Here is a 25,400-nt window from a genome sequence, read left to right as displayed (position 1 = left end):
TGTTCGGGTTTCTGTCATCCCAGGATGCGAGGTTACGAAACTAAGACGGCCTCTCCTTGTAACTATTCCTTTGTGGCCAGAGTCGCCCGACCCAGTCCCATTTTGTTTTTCCACGTCTACGACAAGAGGTGGGCTCTTCCTGAACACAACTCAAAGCAGCACATTGCTTTTGGCATCTGCTTGTCATCAGTCTTCGCCACTTACTAGCCATGTAACCTTTTCTCTGCACCACTCTGAACCTCAGTTTCTTCACCTGTGAAAAGTGACTCCTTTTATCGACCTCATCTGCCCACCAGAGATCATGGAAAGTTCAAGTAAGAGTCTCCACCCAAAAGCGAGGTGGAAACAACGAGGACCTACGTGAAAGTGAACTTCGAGTTCGTGTTGCCCGTTTCTGTCTTTCTTCTCTTTTCTTCTTTCTGACGTTAGCTCCTTCCCTCTTTTCTTTCTCCCCCTCCTCCTCTCTCTTTCTTCCAAACCAAAGTAAGTGCCGCAGGAGCTGTGGCGATCGATCGGGAAGGCTCCTTGGAGCATGCGACAGTGGCCTTAGGCCTGGGGGGATGGGCGGGGGGCAGGCAGAGGGGAGAGCCCGAGAGAAGGCCTGTGGGCCTGAGAGACCACTGGCCTATCGGGGACACAGCAACTCCTGGTGTGAGGCTGGGCTGCCAGGCTGGGTGAGTGTCCTCCTCCTCCGTAGAGATTGGACCCTAGCTGGACCCCAGCCCAAGGGAACAGCCGTCCTGAGAGGGGACTGGTCACTAGTCAAGAGTAGAAGGAGAGGCCAGACTAGAGGCCCGTGACCGGTGAGATTGGAAATGGGCCTGGCCCGATGGTGAGGCCTGTACGCTGATGCTGTGGAGTCAGTCACTCCGTACGGGACAGGGCACACGACGTCTTGGAGAAGATACAGAGTCTTTGACCAGTGGACTAGCTGGCTTGGCGGTGAGGGTGACGGGCTGGTGAGGAGGCCTCCGGGACCCTTGGGAGAGACGCCAGGCCGTGCTCAGACTGAGAAAGGCCCGCTCGCCCAGCCTGGGAGCCCTTCCGGTCTGTCCTTGCCCCTCAGAAGATACGTCACTCCCCACCTGTTTTCAAACACATTTCTCATCAAAACGATTGTGCTTATCGTCATGATTTATGGCGTATTGTTTACATTATTTGTCTATTTTCCCAAATAGACTGTAAATGAATTGAAATTAGGCGGTGGTTTATTTTGTTTTTATAGAACTGGGTTTTAGCGCAATAGGCAATCAGTGTTTGTGGAAGGAAGGGAGGGAGGGAGGGAGGGAGGAGGGAGGGAGGGAGGGAGGGAGGAGGGAGGGAGGGAGGGAGGGAGGGAGGGAGGGAGGGAGGAGGGAGGGAGGGAGGGAGGGAGGGAGGGAGGGGCCAATGGGCAGGGCCCTGTGGGTGAAAAGGACAAGATGGTTATGGAAAATGTCCAGAAGTAGAATTAAAGGCTGGTAGGAAGTAGATGTGAGAGAAAGGAAAGGGTCAAGGGCGCCTGAGATTTCTTCTCTAGGCCTCTGGGAGATGACATTCGATGAGATTCAGAACCCAAGAAAAAAATACTGTATGTGAGGAGAGAAGATAATTTCAGCTTTGGACATTTATTAAAGAACAATCTATTAAACTCAGACAGATTGGGCACTATGCCAGGTACTGGCGATTCTGGGGCAAACAGGTCAGAATGCAGTTCACAGGTTCTTGAGAAATAGATAAACAACCATTCAGGTGTCCTAACAGGTGTGCGCGAAGGGCCTGGGGGTGGATGCGATGACTAAGCCACTCATTCTGGCCCTGGAGTTAAGGGTGACTGCTTTGGGTTGTATTGAGCTGAATCTTGAAGTTCGCCAAACGGCAGAGCATTCCGGGTGGAGAGGAAGGAACGCACAGGAGCGCAGCGATACGCATGTCCTGGATACGTGGGGAGCAGGAGGAATTCAGCGTGGCTCCAGAGAGAGCTGGTGGGCCAGCAGCGGGTGGCGAGGTGGACAGGGGTCAGCACTGCGCGGCGACAGCTCAGCAGCCTGCTCAGGAATTGGTGCCTCCCCGTAGTCAGCGCGGGGTCAGAAGAGAATTACAGTCGGGGTGATGGTCAGCCTTGTTCCAGAAATACAGTGCTGGCTACAAATGGAGCTGGGCCAGATGGGACGAGGAAGGGGACCCCTTCGGAGGCAGCTGCAGTGTGCTGGGTCTGGGAAAAGAAGGCAGGACTAAGGCTTGAGTGGCCTGGGCAGCCAGTAGGAGATGGGGGTCAGAGGAGCCAGACTGCGGGAGGAAGAGATACTGGGCCTGTGTCCTGGGGCCTTGGGTGACATGTCTATAGGCCACCTACATGGAACCATGGATGTGGAAATACTTATTGGAAAACTCTGGATTTAAGAAAAATCTTTTTAGTTTTCGAGCCCCTTTCACTGTTGAAAATTATTAAGGGCCCCAAAGAGCTTTTATTTATGTAGGTTCTATTATCTATCTATCTATCTATCTATCTATCTATCTATCTATCTATCTATCATCTATCCCTTATTAGAAGCTAAAACTAAGAAATGAAAAAACATTCATTTAAAAATAATAAACCAATTACATTAATATAAATAACATATTCTTATGAAAAACAACTCTATTTTCCAAAATTGAAAATTTGTAAGAAGACTGCCACTGATTTACGTTTTTTTCAACCTCTTTAATATCTGGCTTAATAGAAGACAGAAGGACTCTCATGTCTGCTTCTGCATTCAAACTGTTGCAACGTCACACGACGTGTAGTCTCTGGAATACTTCAGGGTACACTCACAAGAGGATGAGAGTGGAAGAAAAGCAAATTATGCCTTAGCATTATTGTGAAAACAGTTTTTACTTTACCGACTCCCTGAAAGGGTCTTAGGTCCCCCCAAGTTTCCCTGGACCACACTTTGAGAACCACTGAAGTAGATTTGGCAAATATCTGGTGAATGACTGTCATTCTGAGTCCCCATAGCACTGTATTCAAATAGCACACGTGGTGCTATTTCACAGATGTGTAACTGTGTGTGCCTGGTGCGTAGCAAGGGGTCTGCGCCGGAAGACGGGGCGGGGGGAGGTCATGCGCAGGGAAGCGAAGAGGACCTGGAAGGACCTCACCTTTGGACGAGTGAGTAGAGGCTAAGCAAAGAGCTGGAAAGACGTAGGAAGAGACTCAGGCCAAGTTGTATAACCTAAGGGAGAAGAGTTTTAACAAGAAGGCTGTCCAAAACTTTTTTATTGAAAATTACAAGTTAGGGAGTGGTCCCCCATGTCGAAAGCAGGGGAGAGGTGGTATAAGGGGAGGAATGTGAAGTTGCTGTTGGAATTGGCCGTTAGGAGGCCACTGGTGACCTTGGGGGGCAGTTTTGGTGTGTCAGCAGTCAGGGGGCCCAGGCAGAGTGGGGGGTGACCAAGGGGAGCTGCAGAGGCCTCTCTCCAGGAGGCTGGCTGAGAAATGCCCTTCACCTGCCAGGCCCAGTCCTTGTTGGTTCTGGCCGGGTTCCAGCACACAGGAAGAGGCCCGGGGCGAGAATGAGGAGCTGAGCTGGGAACCTGGAAGAGAGATGTGAATGCTGTGGGGACCCCCCTGAGGGACCGGGAACTAAAGGTCAAGGCCAAGACCGGTGGCAAGAGTGTTCCACTGAGCGTGATTCGTAACAGGGAAGAATAGAAGACGATCCAATTGTCCTCATATGGTTAAACACCATCCATCCATCCTTCCATCCAACAATAATGCACTGAGGGTCAGCTGTGCCAGGCCCTTGTTCCAAATGCTGGAGAGACAGTGGGCAGCAGGACAGATAAACAGGCATGAAATGATCCCCAAAACTCTTTTAGTAAGAAAAACCAGTTGTTGAACATTACATACAGTATGACACTATTTATGTAAAAACAATCTCCCTAAAACAATATATGTGTGTCTATTAGATACGCAAGTAAATGCACAGAGAAAGTGCTGGGAGGGTGCAGACGATGCTCAGAGAGACAAGTGGGGTTTGGGGTGTGTGGGAAGAGACTATGTCTTTTTATTCTTATACTTCTGCATTGTTTCCAGTTTTCACAGTACATTTATTTTCATGATTATTTCTGTATTTTAAAATGTTGTTTGAAAGATGTAGGTCTTTGTGAATAGATGAGGGAGGGACCCAATGTGTCCAGAGTGTTCCTGTTGGTTTAATCATCTTTTTGTAAACACCTGGCTGCAGCCCCCACCTGCCCCTCCTCCCACAGAGGTGTAGCCAGGCAGTGATGCTGAGCGGAAAGGAGCGCAGCTGGATTAGGACCTTTATTTTAGAGGTTCAGTGTGGTCTGAACCTCTGGGGAAAGCCGAGCCAGTGCAGAGCTAAACTGGGGTGCATTTTCTGGGGGTAGAATTGACTAAGGGACATTTTCTTCTGTTTAAGCCGAGATGCTGTATTAGTTTACCAGGGCCGCCGTAACAAAATACCCCTGACTTGGTCAATACACTTTAAATTATGTTTACTTATTTGTTATTGTGTCACAGTCCTGGAGGCTAGAAGTCTGACCTCGAGGTGCGGGCGGGGTCGATGTCTCCTCGGCTTGTGGATGCTGCCTTCGCCACTGTGTCCAGATCTCCTCTTCTTTCAAGGACACCTGTCCTTTTGGATCAGGGCCCACCCTAAGGACCTCATTTTAACCTAATTACCTCTTTAAAGACCCCCTTTCCAAATTTAGTCACATTCTCAGGTATTGGGGTTAGGGCTTTAAAATATGAATTGGGGTAGACACAGTTCACCCCCCAAAAGAGCCTCAGAAACATTTCCTTGGCCTGTGTGCAGACGTCCAGAGGTGGGGGGCTTCTCAGTGGCCCTTGGTGCTTCGGGGCGGTGAGCCCTGCAGGGGCGCTGTGTGGGGCGAAGGCCTGGAGAACACACTAGAAATAGCAGCGTGATTGTATCTGTGGTTCTTGACCACACTGAGCAACTGAAAATCCCCACGGGGACCCGGCATCCTCACCATGATTTCCTCACAGATAAGCCGAGGGGGGAGCATAGATCATTTGCCCTCAGTAACCTGACAGCCAGGCTGCCCAGCAAACTCCTGATGGATGCTTTTTTCCTTTAGCTCATGCCGGCGAGGCTCTGCCAGGAGAAAGCCGGGGGCAGGACCCTTGCCAGGGGCCTGGCTGGCACAGCATGGAGCCCTCAAGCAAGATGGAGTTTTTCCAGAAGCTAGGCTACGACCGGGACGACGTGGTCCGGGTGCTGGGCAAGCTGGGCGAGGGCGCCCTGGTCAACGACGTGCTGCAGGAGCTGATCCAGACGGGCAGCCGCCCGGGGGCCCACCAGAGCAGTGCTGTGCCCCTGCTGGTGCCCAGGGGCTCCTGTGGGCCCCCAGACTCTGCCCAGCACGGGCTGGGGGCTGACCCCGAGGCGGAGTTCAAAGACCTAGCCAGTTCCTTGCGACCCATCGTGATCGACGGCAGCAACGTGGCAATGAGGTAGCTTTCTTTATTCTGTAGGGGGAGGTGGTGGGAGAACTGTCCCTTTTTCCATGGGTTTGGTCCAAACAGCCTGGAGCCAACGGATGAGGCTTTGAGTCCCTGTTCCATCTCTTAGTAGCTGTGTAGCCTTAAGTAAGTCACCTAACCTCTCTGAGCCTCACTGTTTCCATCTGTAATGTTGATGTGAAACCTCCCTAGAAAGAAGGGAGCTGCACGAGATGCCTAGGACAGTGCCTGACACACAGCAAGGGTTCCACAAGTGGTCACTGTTATCATAGGAACCCCGAGGGGCCCTCCTGAGGAAGACAGTGGATGACAGGAGGTCCGACTTGGGGAGCCTGCCCCTGACCAGCTGCATGATTCTGGGAAAAGCTGTGCCTCTCATTTCCTCTCCTGTGACCCGGGCCAATAGAGTCTTCTGCTTCCCTCGAGGGTGTGAGAATCAGATGGGAAAGTGTACTTGAACGTCGTTGGAAGCCTTGTGCTGGGCTTGTGGGGTGGAGGGGTGGTTCCCTGGCTAGAGGTGAGCTCATGGCCCCGGCCTGCAGACATGGTAGGTAGGATCTGCGTACTGGCACCTCTGTATGTTGGGGCAGTGAGAGAGTCATACCCCGCCCTGTTGTCTTTCCTGGTGAAGCCAAGTTCAGCTGTGCAGAACCTCTGCAGCTTCCCCCACACTCCCTGCTGGGCGAGGAGGAGGCATCGCCCAAACTAGTGATTATTCTACCGCTTGGCGTCGTGACAGCGGGGCAAAGGGCAGAGCCATAGGAAATCGCTCTCTCGCAGCTGCAAACGGATACGCTTCCCTTTTCCAAAGATGAGCTGCGGGTGGGGCTGGAGCAAAACTGTAATAGCAGCACGGAGTGTATGGGCAGCGCACCCTTTGGCTGGCAAGCCAGGGTTTGCCCTGGGGACTTGGTCTCACTTAGCATTTGGCGGGACCCAAGTTTGGAATGGTTCACCCCAAGATGGCTCAGCCTCAGGGGCTGCTCCTACACGCCCTGCCTGCTGTGTGTGGGGTCACCCTTCAGCCAGCCGGGGCTCCCTGGGCTTGATTAGATCAGAGAGAGTAATGGAGCCCTTCCTTCTCCAGGGCCTGGAAGCTAGTCCTCAGGGGTCTCTTGTATTCTCCCACAGGCTCTCAGCGAGCCTGTGAAATCCTGTTTAATTCCAGATCTCTGGGGGAGTTTAGGATTTTAAAGAATCCAGCTGGCTCAGAGGGTGTTAGAAAGTCTACAGGGTTGGGAAGGGGGGCCCTGGCCTCTGATCTGGCACCCCTCCCTCTGGGCATCAACAGAAATGTGAGATGATGCCGTCAAGTCGAAGAGCGTCCCAGGCCAAAGGTTCTGTGAGCTCTGCCGTCCCAGGCCAAGGGGGAAGGACGGCTGTGGGACATAAAGCACTTCAGGGTCCGCAGGAAAGTGTGGGCATCTGTCTGTGGGGACCAGACGTCTTTTAGGAATTGTTATGATGGGGCGGGGGTTCTTTTGATGAAAGTCTGTTGCTGCTTGGAATTCAAATGGAAACCACATCCTCTATTTGCCCATAATGATGATGTGTCCTGGTTACATCCATTCAGTCCGCCCCCTCCTCCCACAGCCGTAGTCAGTTTCACCCCTGCACCCTCAATCTGTGCGAGTTAGAAATGAAAATCACCACGCCGGCTATTGCTAAAAACCTGTCACACACAGGCTGCCTGAAAATCATCTCAGTTCACCAGCGCACGTGCATGGGTGGGTGTTCTCGGTGTGTGTACGCAGGTCTATACACGCACATACACGCCCTATTCCCTGCACCTCACTGCTTGGGAAAAACAGGCAAATTGCACGGCCACCACCTGCACGGAGGGACTCGATTTGGTCTAAGGCAAGTCTGGGAGAGAGCTGGGGTCTGAGATCACAGCTCCGTGTCCTGCAATAACACCGACTGTGCTCTCTGACCAGAGCTGCAGCAGGACCGTGCTCCTCAGGCTCTGGCAGACCCTCGGTTGTGAAGAACAGATGCAAGCGGGGCTCACCCTTCAGAGGAAGGGGATGGCTGAAACCCAGCGTGGTGTCTAGTTATTATCTGTTCACCTCAAAACTCAATTACCTCAGAAACATGGTTTCTGAAAATTCTCCTTTGCTGAGGTTTTGTCGTAAAGCAGACCTTGCCATTCTGTTTTTTTTTTTTTTAAGTTACCTAAATAGAAATCATTATTTAATATTTTTATTTTTCAGTTACAGTTGACATAGAATATTACATTAGTTTCAAATGTACAACTCAGTGATCAGACATTACATAACTTTCTAAGGGATCACCCTGATAAATCTCGTACCATCTGAAACCGTGCATAGTTACGACGATGTTACTGACGGCAGTTTGAAGATGCTGCTGCTCCGTGCGCTGTCTGGGCCTGAATGAGTGGGGCGGAGCAGAGAAGAGATGGGAACACATGTCCTGTCCGCCCTGAGCAGATGCCACGTGTGTCTTCTGTTGGCAGTAGCAACCTCCGGGGTCCTGTTGCCGACTTGCCGGCGGCGGCTCTGTGCCCTGGGGCCGGGGGCAGCGCCTGCCTTGGCCCACAGAGAACAGCAGCCCCGCTTTCAACGCGTTGTCTTTGGGAAGTTGTGTAAGAAGTGCCTCTGTAAGGGCCGAACCCGCACTGGCTTTCTATGGCTGCTCTGATCAATGACCACAAGCACAGTGGCGTGAAACAACACGCCTTTATTGTCTCCCGGGTCTGGAGGTCAGAAGTCCAGCAGTGGACTGAAATCAAGAGCTGTGTTCCCTCGGGAAGCTCCGGGGGGATAATATGTTTTCTTGTCTTTTCCAGCTTCTAGAGGCCGCCTGCATTCCGTGGCTCGTGGCCCTTTTATCTTCAAAGCCAGCAGAGTCCTGCAATGATATAAGTATGTGACATGTGCCTTCATACACGTGTTTCTCTGAGGAAGAGAGCCACAGCTTTCCATAGGTACTTACAGGGTCTGTGATCTCCCAAACGTAAAGAACCGCTGACGTAGAAGGAGAAATTATAGACAATGCCATGCTTTATGGGAGGCACCGCTGCCCAGAGACTGTTAGAGCTGGACACACGACCCTCTCCGCTGAGCAAGGAAGCAGCCCGGGGAGGGACTGGGTGGGCTTGGCCAAAGTCAACGCCGGCTCCATCGGAGCCTGGCCCCATCCCTGGGCTCCAACCACCCCACCCTGTGTGGAAGTTCCTGAGGGCTTCTCTCTCCAGAGCTTCAGAATGTGGAGCCCGAGGCTGTCTGTGGCGGTTGGACCCAGCAGGCCTGGGGTGCCTGTTCGCTGGAGCTCAGCAGCTGGGGCACCGGCGAAGTGCTTTTTAAGATGTGGGGATGTATCTGTTCAAAGCGCACAGAGCTGGCCTGTTTCACGAAACACAGACTGTCCTCAGTCATTTCAATAGAACTACGCCACCAAACTAAAACCCTTCCCTGTCCTCATTGTCACAACAACGGGAGTCCGTTTGGCTCTTATAAGCAGGACTGCCGGCTTCATTTCTCATTCATAAGCCATGGGTCCACTTCAGCGAGAATTCTAAGCTGCAGTTTCGGAGTGTAAGACGGGGACCTGGGAAGCCAGACCTTACGCTTGCCCCATAGTTTTGATTCATCTCCTGTATTTCACGTAGAAAACCAGGAGATCAGAGGCAGGGCGTGGCACATGGGGCTCAGAGGGTGAGGACTCGAGTTTGACCCCCAGCCTGGGGCTGCCCAGGGAACTCCCTGTGCTGATGGAAAGCTTCACACTTGCCCTGCCCATTACGGAGGCCACTTGTCGTTTGTGGCTCCCTAGCACGTAAAATGTGGCTGGTGTGACCAAACAGCTGAATTTTTAATTTTTTTGAATTAATTTGAATTTAAGGGCAAAGAGCTTCATGTGGTGAGTACCTACTAGCTTTTCAGCTTGACAGCTACATGACCTTGGTGTGAACCACCTTTATGGAGCCCTGCTGATATGATTAAGAGGTTAGACTAACAATAATAATCTTAAATGGTTTTTCATCCCTAACATTCTGGGATTCAAGGTGATTATTTTATGCATGGCTTGAAAGACACGAATGCATTTTTCTTGTAAAGAAATTTTTCTTCGTCTTGGCAAAGGGTCAGAGAGAGTAAGTAACTTGCCCAAGGTCACAGAGCACTAAGTGCCAGGCTCTGGATTCCATGCTCTTTCTAAAGCCCTACAGATCTGCCAGCACCGTGTTCCTCTCTCTGCCTTTCCCCTTTCCGGTCTTGGAACGGGTCTCAGCGTGGGAGACCCGGACCCCACAGGCCAGAGCCTGCTCATGGTGAGCCCCAGACTTGGCCTTGTCCACGGCAGACAGGATGTGCTAAGCCTCCAACCCCTCACCAGGGGCCCGGGGGCTTTCTGCAGGACTGGTGCCCAGAACACATCTCCTGCTGCCGCCAATCTTCTGGGGACGCTCAAGGTGCATTGCATGGTGGCTCTGATTGACTAGCAGCACCGAGACCAACTTCCAACTCCAATCCCTGCATCTTCAGGGGGGTATGTGTGATGTGTGCATGTCTGCGTGAGAGGGAGATGTGAGCTGAGTACCCGAGTCACTCTGTACCCGGCCTTTAGAGAAATGCCCAGCAGCTTTTACCGAGAAGGTGGTGTTCACTGAAAGCAGATTCAAAGCTGCATCGGGGTGACTGAGAACACTGATTATCACGTGACCCTGCGGCTGGCACTTCCTCGCCTGCTACAGGCGAGCTCGCAAGTGTGCGTTCTGTAGGCAAATTGAGCGGAGCATGATTTGAAGGACTTCAGCTTGGGGGAAATCCACCTGATAATTTCACATCCTCTTACTGCCTCAGGCAAGGGTTTCATTTGAATGTGTCCTCATTTTGGGGTATGGGGTTTTGTTTGGGGCTGTTGTTATTTACGTTTTTAAACTGTTAGAAACTTCAGCAGAATCTGGCTTCTTTTGGAGGAAGGAACCTTCAGCGAGGGGCTCAGGCCCACAGGGGAGGTCTCGGTTAGGGCCCTGTCAGTGGGCTCCCAAGAGCAGGCGTGTTCCTGGGCTGGTGGCTAATGCTCTGACCAACGCTGGCCTTGGGCTCCTGCCTAAGTTTGCACTCGTTCTTCCATTTGTAAGATGAGGGGCTCAGAGTAGCGCCCCCCCCCCCGCCCTCCCTCTTCCTTCTGACCTGAGAGATCTCTCCGTGAGAAGTTCAGAGTGTTTACAACTTAACTCCAATAACAGTCAGACAGTGGTGCCTCTTCCCACGCCGTACCACGAAGGGCCTGTTCTGCGAGCAGCTAACTTCTGCAGAAACTTCTTGGGCAATAGTTGAGGATACAGTGGTGTCCCACTTAAACTGTCCTGTCACTGTGCGTGGCTTCTCGCTAACTGTGGCTGCCCCATGCATGACTGTCATGTAGGCAAAATGTGTCTCAGGCACCAATCCACTTCCCCTTACCACCCTCCCTTTATTCAAAACCTACCACTCCTGCTGCCTTTTCCCAGGGCCTGGCTCTCAGCTTGTTGCCCATAAACTGGTTCACAGTGACTACTAATCAGCACTAGGTCTCTCCCCAAGCTCAAGCATTTTAGCAGCCAGTAACCGGCTCCAAAGCAGCTGCTGTCTGCACCTCAGGGGCAGAGACTGAGGAGGGACAGGGGTAGATGGAACAGTGGGGACAGGGGAGGGGTGGGGATAGATGGAAGAGCAGAGACCCGGAGGAAGCATTTGCAGTCCAACAAATGAGGCTCTGAGATCTGCCAGATCAGCCAGCTGGGCACACTGCTCTGCTTTAGCTTCCTCAAGGGTGAAATGGGACGAAGGTCATTTCCTCAGGGGCTCGTTGTAATGATTCAATGAGGTTCACGTGCAAAGTGGCCTGGGACACAGGGTTCTCAATGACTATTAAAAATGAGCTCCGAGAAGCAGGGAGAGGTCTGTCGCGTCCCTGCTCTCTGAGCACCCAGCACAGAGCCTTGTGGAAGCAGATTCATGAAGGATTGTGGGTGGCCGGGGGGAGCACGAACGGAGGGCGCCTTCGGGTAGGTACGGGGTGACCGCGAGCTTTATTGCTTGGGGCCTCTCGGGCTCCTCCTCGAGACAGGCCCGCGTGGAGAGGGGCTGGCGCCTGCCTATGGCATCGTCCTGCGGCTGCCTAGAGCGCTCCTGGCCAGAAGTAGGGCAGTCGTGATGGGGTTTTGAGGTTGGTAAAAAAAAAAAAAAAAAATGCGGCAAGGATGGAAAAATAGACAATCTTCACATCTCAAAAGAGACCAATGCTTATGAGGAGAGGTTCGTGGGGTATGTGGGAGTTCAGTCCTGCAAAACATAGACCTGAATGAGCATCTTCTATTCCAGAGACCAGCTTAGGGGTCCTGAGTGAGGCTCAGACTCCCTGTGCCTGGAATCAGACGGGAAGGGAGGGCCCTTCCTGGGGAGAGAGGGGGGTATGGGCCGCACGCATGCGCTGTGGGCTTCCCCTGGTCCAGCAGAACTCATCTACCTTCGGAGACTCTTGGCCGAAGGTCATAGGGGCCACGGTTTCAGCTCTTGCTGCACGAAGCTGGTGGGAGCCTCCTTCCTGGGCTCTTTTCCTGAGCTGTGCAGTCCTGACCCCAAGCCCCTCCCCTGCCGGCTGTGGTCCTGACCAGTCACCAGAACCCATCCCCCTCACAGGGGTGGGGTTCAGTTTCTCTCCCTGCCCCCAACCACGCAGCCGTGAAAGGTAGCAGGGAAGGAAAGTTGGCTTTTCAATGGTTAAACAGATGTGTAGTCACAGAATAGAGAGCAAGTAAGAATCACTTTTTAAAGGAAACTGTGGTTGTGTTACGTTTACTTGAGAACTGACTGAGCCTGGACTGACTGCTGCCACACGTGTCTGTGTCGGGGTGGGATCAACTGGACGCATCAACTGGACACTTACCGCTTCAGTGTGCACGGGTAGTGGGCCTCATCTCCTATGCTAGATGCTCTCTTCCCCACCTTCTAGGGAAACTTGCCAATCTGTGACATCTGTGTCTCTATCTTCTGGAGGATTCAGGCACCCTGTTTCCTCCCCCCTCCCCTGTTCTCGTTCAAATGGCATCTGGGGACTTTGAGTACTGGTTGGGGGGGGGGGGACTGAGACCCTCACTGGGCTCCGCTGCAGTGGCTGGGCTGGCCTGGCTTCCAGAATTGTCAGCATAGAAGGTCTCTTGTCCCATTTGGCTCAAAGCAGTCATGCTGGCTTCATGTGCTGTCCTTCCCATGGGCCTATTTGTCCACCCCCAGGCCTCAGACAACTCACCAGGTCTGGTGTCATGCAAGAGACCGGAGTGTGGCTTCCCACTCCCCTATCAGCCACTGTCCTCCAAGGCAGCCTGTGGCCCTGTGGGGTGCCGAGCCCCTGAGACCAACACTTCTGAGAGGCTTGCAACCAGCCCAGGCTATGCTGAGGCATAAGCTTTCGCCCCCCTCTTTGCACCCATCCTGATGTTCCCACATCTCCCCTCCCCTTATGGCTCAGTTGGGTGGAGAGGCCAGGGGGTGCAGGGATAAGGACCCTGTGAATGACCCCTCCGCATTCTCCCTCCATCTCCTTTCTTTTCTCAGCTTCCACTGGGGAGGAAGGGGCTAGCTTTCTACTTCCTCTTTTATTTATTTTTTTAACCACAGACAGCTACACTGATATTTCCTCCTTACTGTTTGCAGAAGCCTCACAGCTCAGCCGCAAGGACCAGGGCTCTTTTCTCTAACCGGGAAAGGGCTGGGCGACTCGGTTCCGATCGCTGCCGGAGCTTAGGAACGTCCGACTCTTCACAAAGCCCGACTTCCAATACTGTTGATCAAACAAGCCCCTTTCCTCTTTACAAACCCGGACCTATCCCTATCGCCTCCGAGGACACAGCCGGACAGGCCAGGGACGAGAGGAAGCACAGTAATGAGAGATGGAAATGTCATCCTTGCCCAGACAGGGGCCACTTCTGAAGGGCTGACCGCCCAGGGGAGGGAGCGAGTGTCATGGGGACCCCTGGCTCCCCGAGAACCCAGCCCTGCCTCTCCCACCTCACTTCTGAGACTCTCCCCTTTGCTCACTCCGCCTGCTTCAGTCACACTGTCCCCTCTTTGCCCCCAAACACGCCAAGTCTTTCCTGCATCGGGGTCTTTCCAGCCTTTGCCTGGGCTGCTCCTCCAGCTGCTCACAGACTGGTTTCCTCCCAGTCGTTTATTTATTCAACGTGTTTTATTAAGTCCTTACCAATTGTCAGGCACTGTGCTAGGCGCTGGCAATTCAGTGGGGACCAGAGGAATGTGTGATTTAGAGAAGGGAAGTCCTGACTCAGCCTCGTAACTGGGAATCTGACGGGGCAGAGCGGCCAGGGATGCTGTCCTAAGGAAGAGAGAGAAGCCGAGACCTGCGGGAGGAAGGGGAGTAGACTGGCCTAGAGGAGAGAAGTGGCTGGCGTGGTGGCTCTGTGGCGGGAGTGGAGGAAGGTGCACGGGCAGGACAAGGGCTGAAGGAGGTGCAGGAGGGTGAGCTGGGAGCACGGAGCACAGGCTGTATCCCATCCACAGCTAAGTCCAACTGGTTTCGCATTCTCGGTATCTCACACCTATGCACGTATCTGCCTCTACAGCAAAACCGCCCCGACCTCCATCCACTGAGTCTGAGCATTGCTCTCAGGCCGCGTTGGTCCCTTGCAGCCGTGTTCAGCTGCCTCCTCCCCGTCGCTTCCACGATGCGGCATTCTTCTGGTTCACACCCTTTCTGTCTTGCTGGGAGACTGTCCTCTCCATCCGTGACCAGCTATTGAGTTCCAGAGTTCCTTCGGGTCTGGCTCTGGGCCTCCCACTCTCTCCCCAGGCAGTCAGACAATTCTCTCCAAGCGCTGGCTTCACCTGTTGCTTAAACACAGACAACAACGCATTTTGTCACCCAGACCCCTCTACGGAACCCTAGCTATTTACTTAACATTTTCACTTCGAGGTCACAAGACCCCTCCAACTCAATATGTGTCCACGACCAGACCCGTAGTCTTTCCCTCTAAGGCCTGTCCTCCTCCAGAATTCCCTGTCTCAGTGAAAAGCCCACCATCCAGTTATACAAACAGAGATCTGAAAGCCTCCTCAAAGCCTTCTTCTCTATCATCCCTGTATCCAATCACTGCATTCTGGAGGTTTTACATTCATCTTCAGATAGAGCGGGAGGGAGAGAGGGAGGAAGAGAGAGAGAGAAACATTGATGTGAGAGACACATCGAGTGGTTGCCACCCACACGACCCCAAATGGAGCCAAGGACAAACTGCAACCAAGGTACGTGCCCTTAGTGGGAACCGAACCCAGGACTCTCTGGTCTGTAGGTCGAACCTCTAACTGCTGAGCCAAACTGGCCAGGGCCATTCTGGAGATTTTACCTTCTAAATATCTCTCAAGTTCACCTACTCTTCTCCCTTATGCATCAATACCCGCTCGGTCCAAGTCACCAACTACAACAGCTTCTGAACTGGTACCCAACTCCCACTCTTGCTCCCTCCCAATTTATTGTCCTCTGTGCTGCCAGATTGAACTTTCTGAAATATGCATTGGATCACAGCATATCACATCACATCTCCCCTCAATCTCAAAACTCTTCTGTGACTTCGCGTTCCCCTTAGGAGCCAGGAAATCCCCCGTAAGGCTGCAAGGCTCTGCCTGGTCTGGAGCCTCTCACACCCCCTCCTTCTGCTGCCATCCATGTCTTGGTGGAATTTACGGGGCAGGCTGGCTTCCCTGCTTGGCTTGGGAAGCCCAATAACATACTTACAATCCTCTCTTAGGGTGAGAGTATCCTGCAGGTGGCTACTAATATCCAGTTGGTGTTCTTTATTAGATTCAGTTAGTAAGAGAATCTAGTCTTTTAATCCTGGGAATACACTTGTCATGGAGCCCGAGACCCTCTACAAACTATCAGAAACTGTGTGGTTCCGGTTAAGAGGCATATTTTGTGCAAAGAATGAACTGTTTTTTAAAATGTAGATTTGTCTGATTTTCTTTGATTATGAGACTGTGATCCAGGATATTCCCAGGGGAAATCACTCTTTAGAAACCCTTTCTGTGTCTCTACAGATTTTTTGTTTTCCCATTGTAGCCATGGAAATAAAGAAGACTTCTCTTGCCGGGGAATCCAGCTGGCTGTGGATTGGTTCAGGGAAAGAGGACACACCTACATCAAAGTTTTTGTCCCATCCTGGAGGAAAGACCCACCAAGACCTGATAGCCCTATTAGAGGTATGCTGGAGCAGATACGTGCTCGTGAGGTGCTATTTACCTGTCCTCAGTGGTACTCCTGCAATGATGCACAGTGGGTTATCTACAGAGCTACTTGGTTGATGATGTCTGTCGGTCTTACGGGACTATGAGCTCCATGAAGGCACTCTGTGTGCTCCCTTTCGTGGTCCTGGAACCTAACACAACCCCTGGCATTGAGTAGGTGCTCAATATGTAGTTGCTGAACAAATTACTACATCTTTTAGTGTCAATGACTGAGTTCCAAAACAATTGTGTTTTACAACTTTTAACACTCTACAGAAACATTGGATCTGCGTCCCACCCCTCATAGTATATAGGATCTGAAAGAGACTTTTATTTGGTCTGGTGATATTTATTTATTGACTCCATAGTCCAATCTCTTCATTAAAAAAAGAAGAAGAAAAAGAAAGAAAGGAAGAAAATTGAGACTGAGACCCAGGGAATTCCTTAGTTTTAATTCTTTTATCAGATAAGAATATTTTAAGCTACAAAAGCAGGGCTTTGTTTTTGTTTGGCTTTCTTTTCACCAGAAGTCAGGTGCTGAGCAAGCCACTGCCTTGTTTCAGCCAAGTCAACAGAAGGCTCCTCCCGGCGATTCTGGGAGATTTCTTTGACTTTGTCTTCCATCCTTTTACCTAAAGGTTTTGTTTTTAATTCTATCAATGCTTCTACTTCTCTTTTGGATTCTCTTGTCTTATGGATGCAGTTATCTTTTTTACTATTTTTATAGACTGTCACACATTCTCTTAAGTTCCACAAATCATATTATTTTTCCTGTGGTCAGTTCTCTTTGTTCTCTCTCTCTCTCTCTCTCTCTCTTTCCGTTGTTAGGTTTTTTTCAAAAGCCTGGTGATCTTTTGGTTGTCAGTTTTTATTTGTGAATAAAAACACCAGACTGGTTAAATAACTGTTTATGTATATAAATATCTGTGCGATTGCCATGGGCTTCCTTTCTTAGTGTTCGGGTCCTTCCCTGAATGGCTGGGCTGACCACCGGTGCTGACCGCAGCCTAGTGTCCCCTGCACGAGCAGGCAGGCATCTGGGCCACCAAGATGATGACCTTACCCTAGAAGGTCAAAGGCCACATGGGAACCTCCTCTTCCTAGTTAGAGCTTCACTTTTTGTTTGCTTAGGCATAGGAAAAGGATGGGTACCACTGCCCCCCTCGGCCTTCTACACACATTCTGGTCTATGGCTCCCACTGCACTGTAGGGTCAATATGATCTACTTTCTGTCTCCCTAAAATTTGTCAAAGTCCTGGGTTTGCTGCTGTCCCCAAACTCATTTTAAATGTGATCAGGGATCCCCTCCCCTTTTGGACTTCTTTGCTGCCATTTCAATGGGATTGTGAGAAGCGGGGGCATAAGCACTTGTTCTTCATCGTGAACTGGTTACCCCAGATTGTTCCCTGTGGGCTGAACACGGAGAACGGTGGCTTTCCAGGTCGTGTCATGTTTAAATCTAGTATGGGCAAAGAGTAGGGGAATCAGCTTGGGCTAGGGAAGGAATTTTTCAACAAGCCACAACAAGTGCAAATTTGTGGGAGAAAGATTCATAACGTTGACTACACTAAAATAAAAGCCTCTGCTCATTAGGGGTTACCACAAGGACAATACAATGAAAAGATGAGCCTCAGACTGGGAGAGGCTCTGTATCAGGTTCCTGCTGCAGGATTACTGTCCAGAATCTATAGCGAATGACTCCAAATGAATAAGACAAAGGACCAATAGAAAGACGAGCTGAAATGCACGAATAGGTCTTTCACAGAAAACATAAACGGCCAATAAACATATGAAAATATGCTCAATCTCATTAGTAACGAGAGACATGCAAAATGAAACCACAACAAGAGGCCACCTTACACCCACCAAATTGGCAAAAATTCAAAACCCTGAAAATGCCTAGTGTTGACAAGGTTGTCTTAGCGCCGGGCTGGGTTGCTGGTAGTAACTTGATATAACCACTTGGGAAACAGCGGGGCATTGTCCTGTAAAGTGCCTCGCCCTACAACCCAGCCGTATCGCTCCTAGCGATGTGTCCCAGAGAAACCCTTGCATTTCTGCGCCCGGAGACTTCCGTGCACAGCTGACAGCAGTGGCCAAACCGCACCGACACCATGTTAGATGGAGCAAGTTGCATAGGAATATGTGCAGTGTGAGTGCATCTGTGTACAGTCTAGAGGTTTATAATCACATGGAAAACAGTCCTTTTGGGGGATGCATTTTGTATTTTGCAAAATGAAAGTAAGGGAATTACAAACACATAGTTCAAAGTTTGGTTACTTAAGGGGGAGTAAAGAGAGATGCAAACCGGGGAGGGGGAGGGGGCCATCAGAAGCAGGGGCCATGTTCTGGTCACAGGGAGTGCTGCCTACGTGGCATTTCAAAAAAATGTCTTTGTATTTTGATGCATCATGTACTTTGAAAAGTCTGAAAATTATGTCATATAGGAAAGGACTTCGACCTGAGGGAAGAACCACGTGTGAAGCTGGAGCTCTGCCCCTCTGAGCTGGGTCCGAGCTCCTAGCGGCTGCTTTGTGTAGACGCCTTTGTTTGCCTGTGTCCTAAGGCAAAACTATGGTCAAAGAGCAGACCTTCCAGGATGTGGCAGTTAGCTCCGGACGACACCTTGTAACATTCGTGCCCCCTGGTACATGTGCACCTCCCGCCAGTCCTGAGCATACCCAGTCTACTCACAGACACTGTGAGCAAGTGGAGGAGCTATTATCCTCGTTTTATAAATGCAAACACTATGTTCAAAGAGGGGTGAGGTCCCCAAGAGCTGGAGCTAAGATCAGAATCTAAGCTGTAGATTTTTAAAAAAATCTTTATTGTTGAAACTATGACAGATGTTCCCCATTTTTTCCTCATTGACCCCATCCTCCCCGCTCCCACCCCACCTCCTGCCTTCCCCACACTATTGTTTGTGTCCATTGGTTGTAGGCTGTAGATTCTTTTCTTTTTTATTATTAATTTGTTTTTGTTACAGATGTTTCTCATTTTCCCCCCACTGACACCCTCCTCCCCTTCCACCCCCCACCCCTCCCTAGCTTTGTTGTCTATGTCCCTTGGTCATGCATACATGCATGTAAGTTCTGTGGTTTATCTCTTTTCCCCCAAGCCCCCCCTCCTCTGAGGCTTGTCAGTCTGTACCGCACCTCTATGTCTCTGGGTTAATTTTGTTCAGCAGTTTGTTTAGTTCATTATATTCCACAAATAAGTGAGATCATGTGATATTTGTCTTTCTCTGCTTGGCTTGTTTCACTTAGCATAATAATCTCCAGGTCCTTCCATGCCATCTCAAAGGATAAGAGATCTTTCTTACAACTGCATAGTATTCCATTGTGTATATGTACCACAGCTTTTTTATCCACTCATCTACTGATGGACACTTGGGCTGTTTCTAGATCTTAGCTATTGTAAATAGTGCTGCTATGAACATAGGGGTACATACATTCTTTCTGATTGGTGTTTCAGGTAGGCTGTAGATTCTTAATCCTGGACTCTTCCCATGACATTCTTGTGTCCTTCAAAGCTGTCACTTATGAGATGCTCTATCCTGAAGGTGTCCCAAGCAGACTCCTGTGTCTGCACAGAGGGTCTCAGCTAAGGGCCCATGCAGGAACCTTAGAGGTGGATGCCAGGATCCTGGTAATTCTGAAGGCACTGCCCAGGTTCCAGTTGTAAGATGAATTTCTCCAGAAAAAGTCCTCTGGTGTCCACAGTGACTTTTCCTTGTAGATACCATACTCCAGACTTCTCCTGACTCAGGCGGACAGAAGTCAAGAGCCTGCTTGACCCGGGGCAGGGGCCTCCTCTGTTGTTCTGTTTCTGCATTACCCAACTCTTCTGCCCCGGGGCACCCCAAGCTCAAGACCTCCTCGCTCTCTGACATTCTGGGCTATAGGATGGGGAGGCAGGAGCTGGTTCAGAGGGGACCCTGGAGCTGCCAAATGTGCTCCCTGATCTTAGGATGGTCCTTTAGGGTGGGGAGTCCCCCTGAGAAAGCTGCTCCATGCTGTCCGCACCCTGCGCCCCCAGAGCAGCACGTGCTGGAGGAGCTGGAGCGGCAGGCGGTGCTTGTGTACACCCCGTCCCGCAAGGTGAACGGCAAGCGCGTGGTCTGCTACGACGACCGCTACATCGTGAAGGTGGCCTACGAGCTGGACGGCGTCATCGTCTCTAACGACAACTACCGTGACCTGCAAAGTGAGAACCCCGAGTGGAAGTGGTTCATTGAGCAGAGGCTGCTCATGTTCTCCTTCGTCAACGACCGGTATGTGGTGGCCGAGGGGGCCTGGCACGGTGGGTTGGGGGTAAGGGGAAGAAACCACTCCAACCAGCCTAGGCCCGGCAGAGCTGGTGGTCACAGGACACCATGCCAGACGCACAGGACACCCAGCCCTGGAGACAGCTGGTCCGAGGTGGCCCTTTCCGTTCCCATAGACCACACAGTCTCTGTTCTCCTGGGTCTCCTCTCTTTGGTGACCAGCTTTCTCCAGCAGGACTATTTTGCCCCAGTTGTCCGTGACCTTTCTGTTCCTGAGTCCACATCCAGCTGACCTGGCACAGAGCTGTCCAGCCGGTGGGCCAAGCATGGGCTGGGGGCACCGTAAACTTGTGTTTTTATCTTTAAAGAATTTAATGCTTCTAATAAGAGCCCTGGAACAGCCATCGGGGGGAAGTCTGAACTTGGTTGTACTTCCTTTCTCTGGTTTTGCCTTCCTTTTTTAAAAAAATCACACGAGGGAGTGGCCAGCATCATCTTTGGAGCCACCAAGATCTTGGGACTGACTCTGACTCAATACCTCTTGGTTGAAATTTTCAGGGGAATCTGCTTGGTTCATCTATCCCCTAGGCCGGTTCCCCCGGTCAGGTTTATCCTGGACTAACCAGCTACACGAGAGTCACAGGCACAAGGTGCTGGGTGAGGGCCCCAGACCAAGCCGGGGAGGAAGCATGGCTGGTCCGCAGCCACCGTGCTCAGGCACACAGAGGGCACAGGTCAGGGGCCGGCGGCGTGGGCGGGGGGCTGAGACTAGCATAGGGTGAGACAGTGTGGGGAGGGCACGGCAGGCTGGCACTTCACTCCCACTTCAGTTTCTGTTCCAGCAAATGATAGCTTGGTTCTCATTCTGGGCTCTCCACTGGCTTTCAGGAACGTGGTTTGCGACAAGCTGCCCAGCTCTGTGAAGGCAGCACCGTGTCTTACATGCCGTGGCCCCGCATGCCTGGCACGTGGCGGGTGCTCAACAACAGTCTGTGGAAGGGAGAGTGCGGAGGGAGGAGGCCACACGTCAGCTGGCTCAGGCCACTTGCACACCAGTCCCGGACCCTGAAGGCCCGGGAGGCAGTGCGGCACAGTGCAAAGAGCTGGGCCTTGGGGGGCAGGCGGCAAGGTTTAAACTGAAGCTCTGCGGTTAACTGGGTGTGTGTTATGGGGAAATCACTCAACCTCACTGAACTAAACCTTCTTTCTTCACCTTGAGTTACCGTACTCAGATTAATCATATGTATGTCTCAGATGGTTGTGAGGATGGGAGAGAATTGTACCCCATTATTCTCAGGCCAGGCCGGGACACAGTGCCTCCAGGGGACACTGTTGTCCCCACTACTACCTGCCACACAGCTGCAGAGGTGGAGGACTCTCCTGAGCCCTGGGGCAGGTGCTCGCAGTAGCTACCTGCGGTTGCCCCCATGGTCATTTCCACATACACAAGGCCAGCAGCTCCCTCTAGCCGGCTCAGGCCTGGAGGAATCTGGTGAGTCTGGTAACTGTGGCTTCCAGAAAATCCTCACTGAGTTCTGACGGATCATGGCTGCCTCTGGCCTGGTGACAGCCTGGGGCCCAGGCCAAGTTTTTTATGCACGGGCCTCTGCTGAGGGTCTGCCAGAAGGTCGCCTGGCTGCCAGAGGCAGAGCCTGCCCGCCTGCCCATGGGCGAGGATGCCCACCCCAGTGCCCTGGGCACGTCCATTGGGCCCTCTTGGCCCAGCTAGCAGCTGCGAGGCCGGGAGAGAGCAGGAGGTGAAGCCTTTGGGAACTTTTAATAACCGCAGTGAGCCGCTCCCCAGATTCTTGGTCAGGGCCCAACTCTGAGAAGCCGGCTGTGTTACTGGGATGTGAGCTGGGGAGGCTGCCCAGGGATCCCCCAGCTGCGGGCCAGCCTGGTGGGTGTGGTCTGCAGGGTGGGACCTCAGCATGACCCTTAACTCTTAGGGGGACACCAACTTGTAAAAACAGGCCCTCTGTTTAGAATCCACAACCCCTCCAGAGGAGCCTTTGTGTGACCTGGCAATGTCTCCTGGGAACAAAAGTATTCATATAAAAAAGTGGATTATTAAACCAGGGGAGTTCTCCCTCTCAGGAATGTTGTTTTCCCCTTTGAGCTGTGAGCACCCTGAAGATGTGTTCCCTTCCTGGGTAGACTCAAAGCCAGGGAGAGGGGCAGAGGCAGGAGGGACAGGTGGGGCAGGGTGGGGCAGAGAACACGGCCGGGCTCAGGCGGCCCTGGAAGCTGAGACCAAACCCGCCCAGAGCCCCGGCTTTGCAGAGGAGGGTCAGGTCTGCGAAGGCTGAGTGTGCAGGCAGCACCTGGGATCCGCAGCTGTGCTGACTCGCCAACGGTGTTCCAAACTCTGTTCATATTAATCCCACCCTGTCTATGCCCAGAGCTGGGGGCTAACTGCAGAAATGGGGTTGGAGCCACAAGGAGCTGTTTGCAGCCCCACGGAGGTCTTTAACTTTCTCTGTCGAGGACAAGGGGAAGGCAGCTCAGAGTTGCTTTGGGGGGCGGGGCTGGCTGAGGGCAATTATGCTTCAATTTGAGTGGATAAAAATTACCTGGGGCATTGTTAAAATAAAGATTCTTGAACAATGTGGGATTCTGATTAAGTGGGTCTAGTAGGAAGCCAGAGAGCCACATTTGGAAAGGAGTTGCTAGGTGATTCTGGTCCCACTGGCTTGAATGTCAGCAGGAGAAACTTGGAAGAGGCCCAGGGGCTGCTCTCCTGGGATCGTGCTGTGCTTCATGCGGGTTCAGTGAGAAGGGCTGTGCTGTTTAACACCCTGTGACCCCCTGGGTGCGGGAAGAGCCCTGGCTGGTGAGCCTGGCTGGGGTCAAGCCTGGGGCTGCCATTCCCTTGCTGGGAGCTCTTCTTGCAGGTGGAATTGTTGAGTCCCTGTTGGTCATGCAGTGACCCCCCTGTGCTTGTTTCCTAGGTTCATGCCTCCCGATGACCCCCTGGGCCGCCGGGGACCCACCCTGAGCAACTTCCTGAGCAGGAAGCCAAAGCCCCCAGAGCCGTCCTGGCAGCACTGCCCATACGGTGTGTGACACCTCGCACCGCGTGGGCCCCGTCCAGGGCCTCGTGTCTTGATGGCAGTTTCTGACAGGGCTCCCTGTTGCATGGAAGTATTCAGGGGTCACACCCAGGGCCAAGCTAGTGCCCGAAGTAGGAAGGCTTTGTGTTCCCCAAGCTCCCCTTTCTCAGTCCCATCCTGCTCCCACCATCCTCCACCCTGTATCCTTACGGACTTTGGTCAGTGCTATCCATGAAGAGTTAAGGATTTTATCCAGAGCCCTCCAGGGTGCCAACCTGCTAGCCAGCTCTCACTAACTTGCTTTGGCAAGTTATCCAATGCCCCTAGGCCTTGGTTTTTGTACCAACAGAAGTTCAAAAAGCCTTAGGTAATAGGTAGAGTCATTTCATCGAGAATTAGGGTGAAATACATTCAGATTGACACATCCTGCTCCCTTTCACTCTCAAAGGCGCCCAGGTTGTGATGATAAACTACCTGATCACCTGTTAGGACCGTCTGTAGGAAGAGGGCGATGGTCAGCACAGAGCTGTGGGTAAATGGAAACTGAGGTAGCACTGGAGGTGCAATCCTAGCCATAAGTACCCACTGCCCACCCCGGCTGCACCCCCAAGCTTCGCCCTATGCACAGTGTCCCTGGGAAAGTAGCGACTGAAGGTAATTGGATCAAGAAATTTGGTCTCAGTCCCTGGCCAAAGGGAGTTCCTAGACTGACACCACCTGGCTGACACTGGGGTTACTGCGCCCAGCGCCCCGTACCACAAAGCCCCAGGGCACTTCTCCCCACCTCGTCCCCCAGCCCTGATAACTCTGCAGCCTGGGCACTTTCCGTGAACAATCCCCGGGGGAAAGCCGCGGGCAGGTACTGCTCACTGCAGCGGCCGCACAGCCTCTCCCGCCCGAGGCTCACCCAGCGCCCTCTCTGTCCTCTGCCCTTTCCAGGCAAGAAGTGCACCTACGGCATCAAGTGCAAGTTCTACCACCCGGAGAGGCCGCACCAGGCGCAGCTGGCGGTGGCCGACGAGCTCCGCGCCCAAACGCGGGCCTGGCGGGGCGCGGGCGCCGACGAAGAGCGGCCGAGGGCCCGGGCGGAGCAGGGCGGCCCCCGGGGCGGCCCCGCCGCCACCGCCTGGCCGGGACCCCGGGAGCCCGGCGCGCGCAGCCTGTCCCCGGCGCGGAGGGCAACCGACGTGATGGGCCTCGAGGGCGGCCTCCTGCGGCTCGGCCTCAGCGACGACCCGAGAATCCTCGGGGCACCCCCTCCCGGCCTCGGGCCCCGGCCGCGCTGTCCCAACCGGGTGGCGCCGCGGGCTCCACTGTCCCTGCCAGTTCCACCCGGCCGCCGGAACGTCCAGAGCCAGTCGGGCCGGCTGGTTCGGCCCCGGGCTGGGGACTGCCTCGGGGACCCGCAGAGTGACCCGTTAGCCCAGGGAAGGCCGCCCTCCAACCCGTGGGCCCTGCCGCATGAGGCCGCCCGCTTCCCTGGGCGCTCAGCCTGGGCGGAGTTGGGCTGGGGCGAAGGCGCCTTCTGGGGTCCTTTGGGGTCCACTTCCCGCGCCGCGGCCAGCGAGGGGGACGAGCGCGCCGGTGCACGCAAAGCACTTTGCAGCATCTTCCCGCCCCACTAGGTGGACAGCGTCCTAGGCCTGTTCCCCGCACTCTCCGAGGTCACCAGGCCCATCGTCCTCATCCAGAGATTCCGCAGGCCTGGTGCGCCCGTGGGAAACCCCTAAGGAGCGAGTCCAAGTCACTTTCCGTGATGTCCTGACTTTGCCGGTGGTTGCCTGCTTACCCCTGGGTGGGCCCGTGCGCGAGCGTGTGTGTGTGTGTGTGTGTGTGTGTGTAAGGGCTCCCTTTTCTTTAAAGATGGCAGGGAAGCCAGCTTCTTCACCCTCAGCCATGCTCATGGTGGCACTTAGTGACTCTCACTGTTGACGCAGGGTCGCTGCCGGAGTCGAGTCCTGCAGACGAAGGCTGGCTGCCTCTGTGGCCGGAGTGACTTCTGCCGCGAGACTGCTAGCCTCCCAGCGTTTGCCTGGAACTCAGCTGCAGTTGGGATCCACAAGTGGGTCACAAGGTCAATGTAGGGGGTCACAGCAGAAATGGAGTGTAATAGGAGGACGTCCCGGGGCACACCCCACATAATCAGGCTAAGTACATATGGAACTGTTGTTTGATAGCTATGTGTGTGCCTGTGTACCCATGTACATTTAATGTGGGTCATGGGCAGAAGTTTGAGAAATCCTGGTAAATGGTCTTACATTTCATTGCAGCAATTCATGTTTGAAATATTCAGTCAGTTGGCCAGTGGCGACTTTGGCACCTGGAGGTTTTCATATGAGCTGTTTCTCTTGTAGCCTCATGAGGGC

At 52.9% G+C, this 25,400-nt stretch overlaps 1 protein-coding gene across 1 annotated transcript; it reads left to right on the top strand.

Moving 5' to 3' along the window:
- On the top strand, positions 1-24,659 carry ZC3H12D (zinc finger CCCH-type containing 12D). Its single transcript, XM_036247775.1, has 6 exons — positions 1-314; positions 5,089-5,464; positions 15,551-15,690; positions 19,753-19,987; positions 22,933-23,039; positions 23,974-24,659. The coding sequence occupies exons 1-6, from the start codon at positions 302-304 to the stop codon at positions 24,657-24,659; spliced, it is 1,557 nt and encodes a 518-aa protein (XP_036103668.1). The 5' UTR covers positions 1-301.
- Positions 24,660-25,400: the final 741 nt, after the last annotated feature.

This window comes from Molossus molossus, unplaced genomic scaffold (assembly GCF_014108415.1).
Source record: "Molossus molossus isolate mMolMol1 unplaced genomic scaffold, mMolMol1.p scaffold_m16_p_8, whole genome shotgun sequence".
Classification (NCBI taxonomy): Eukaryota; Metazoa; Chordata; class Mammalia; order Chiroptera; family Molossidae; genus Molossus; species Molossus molossus.
Note: the sequence above shows the minus strand (reverse complement) of the source record. Positions and strands in the feature narration are given on the sequence as shown.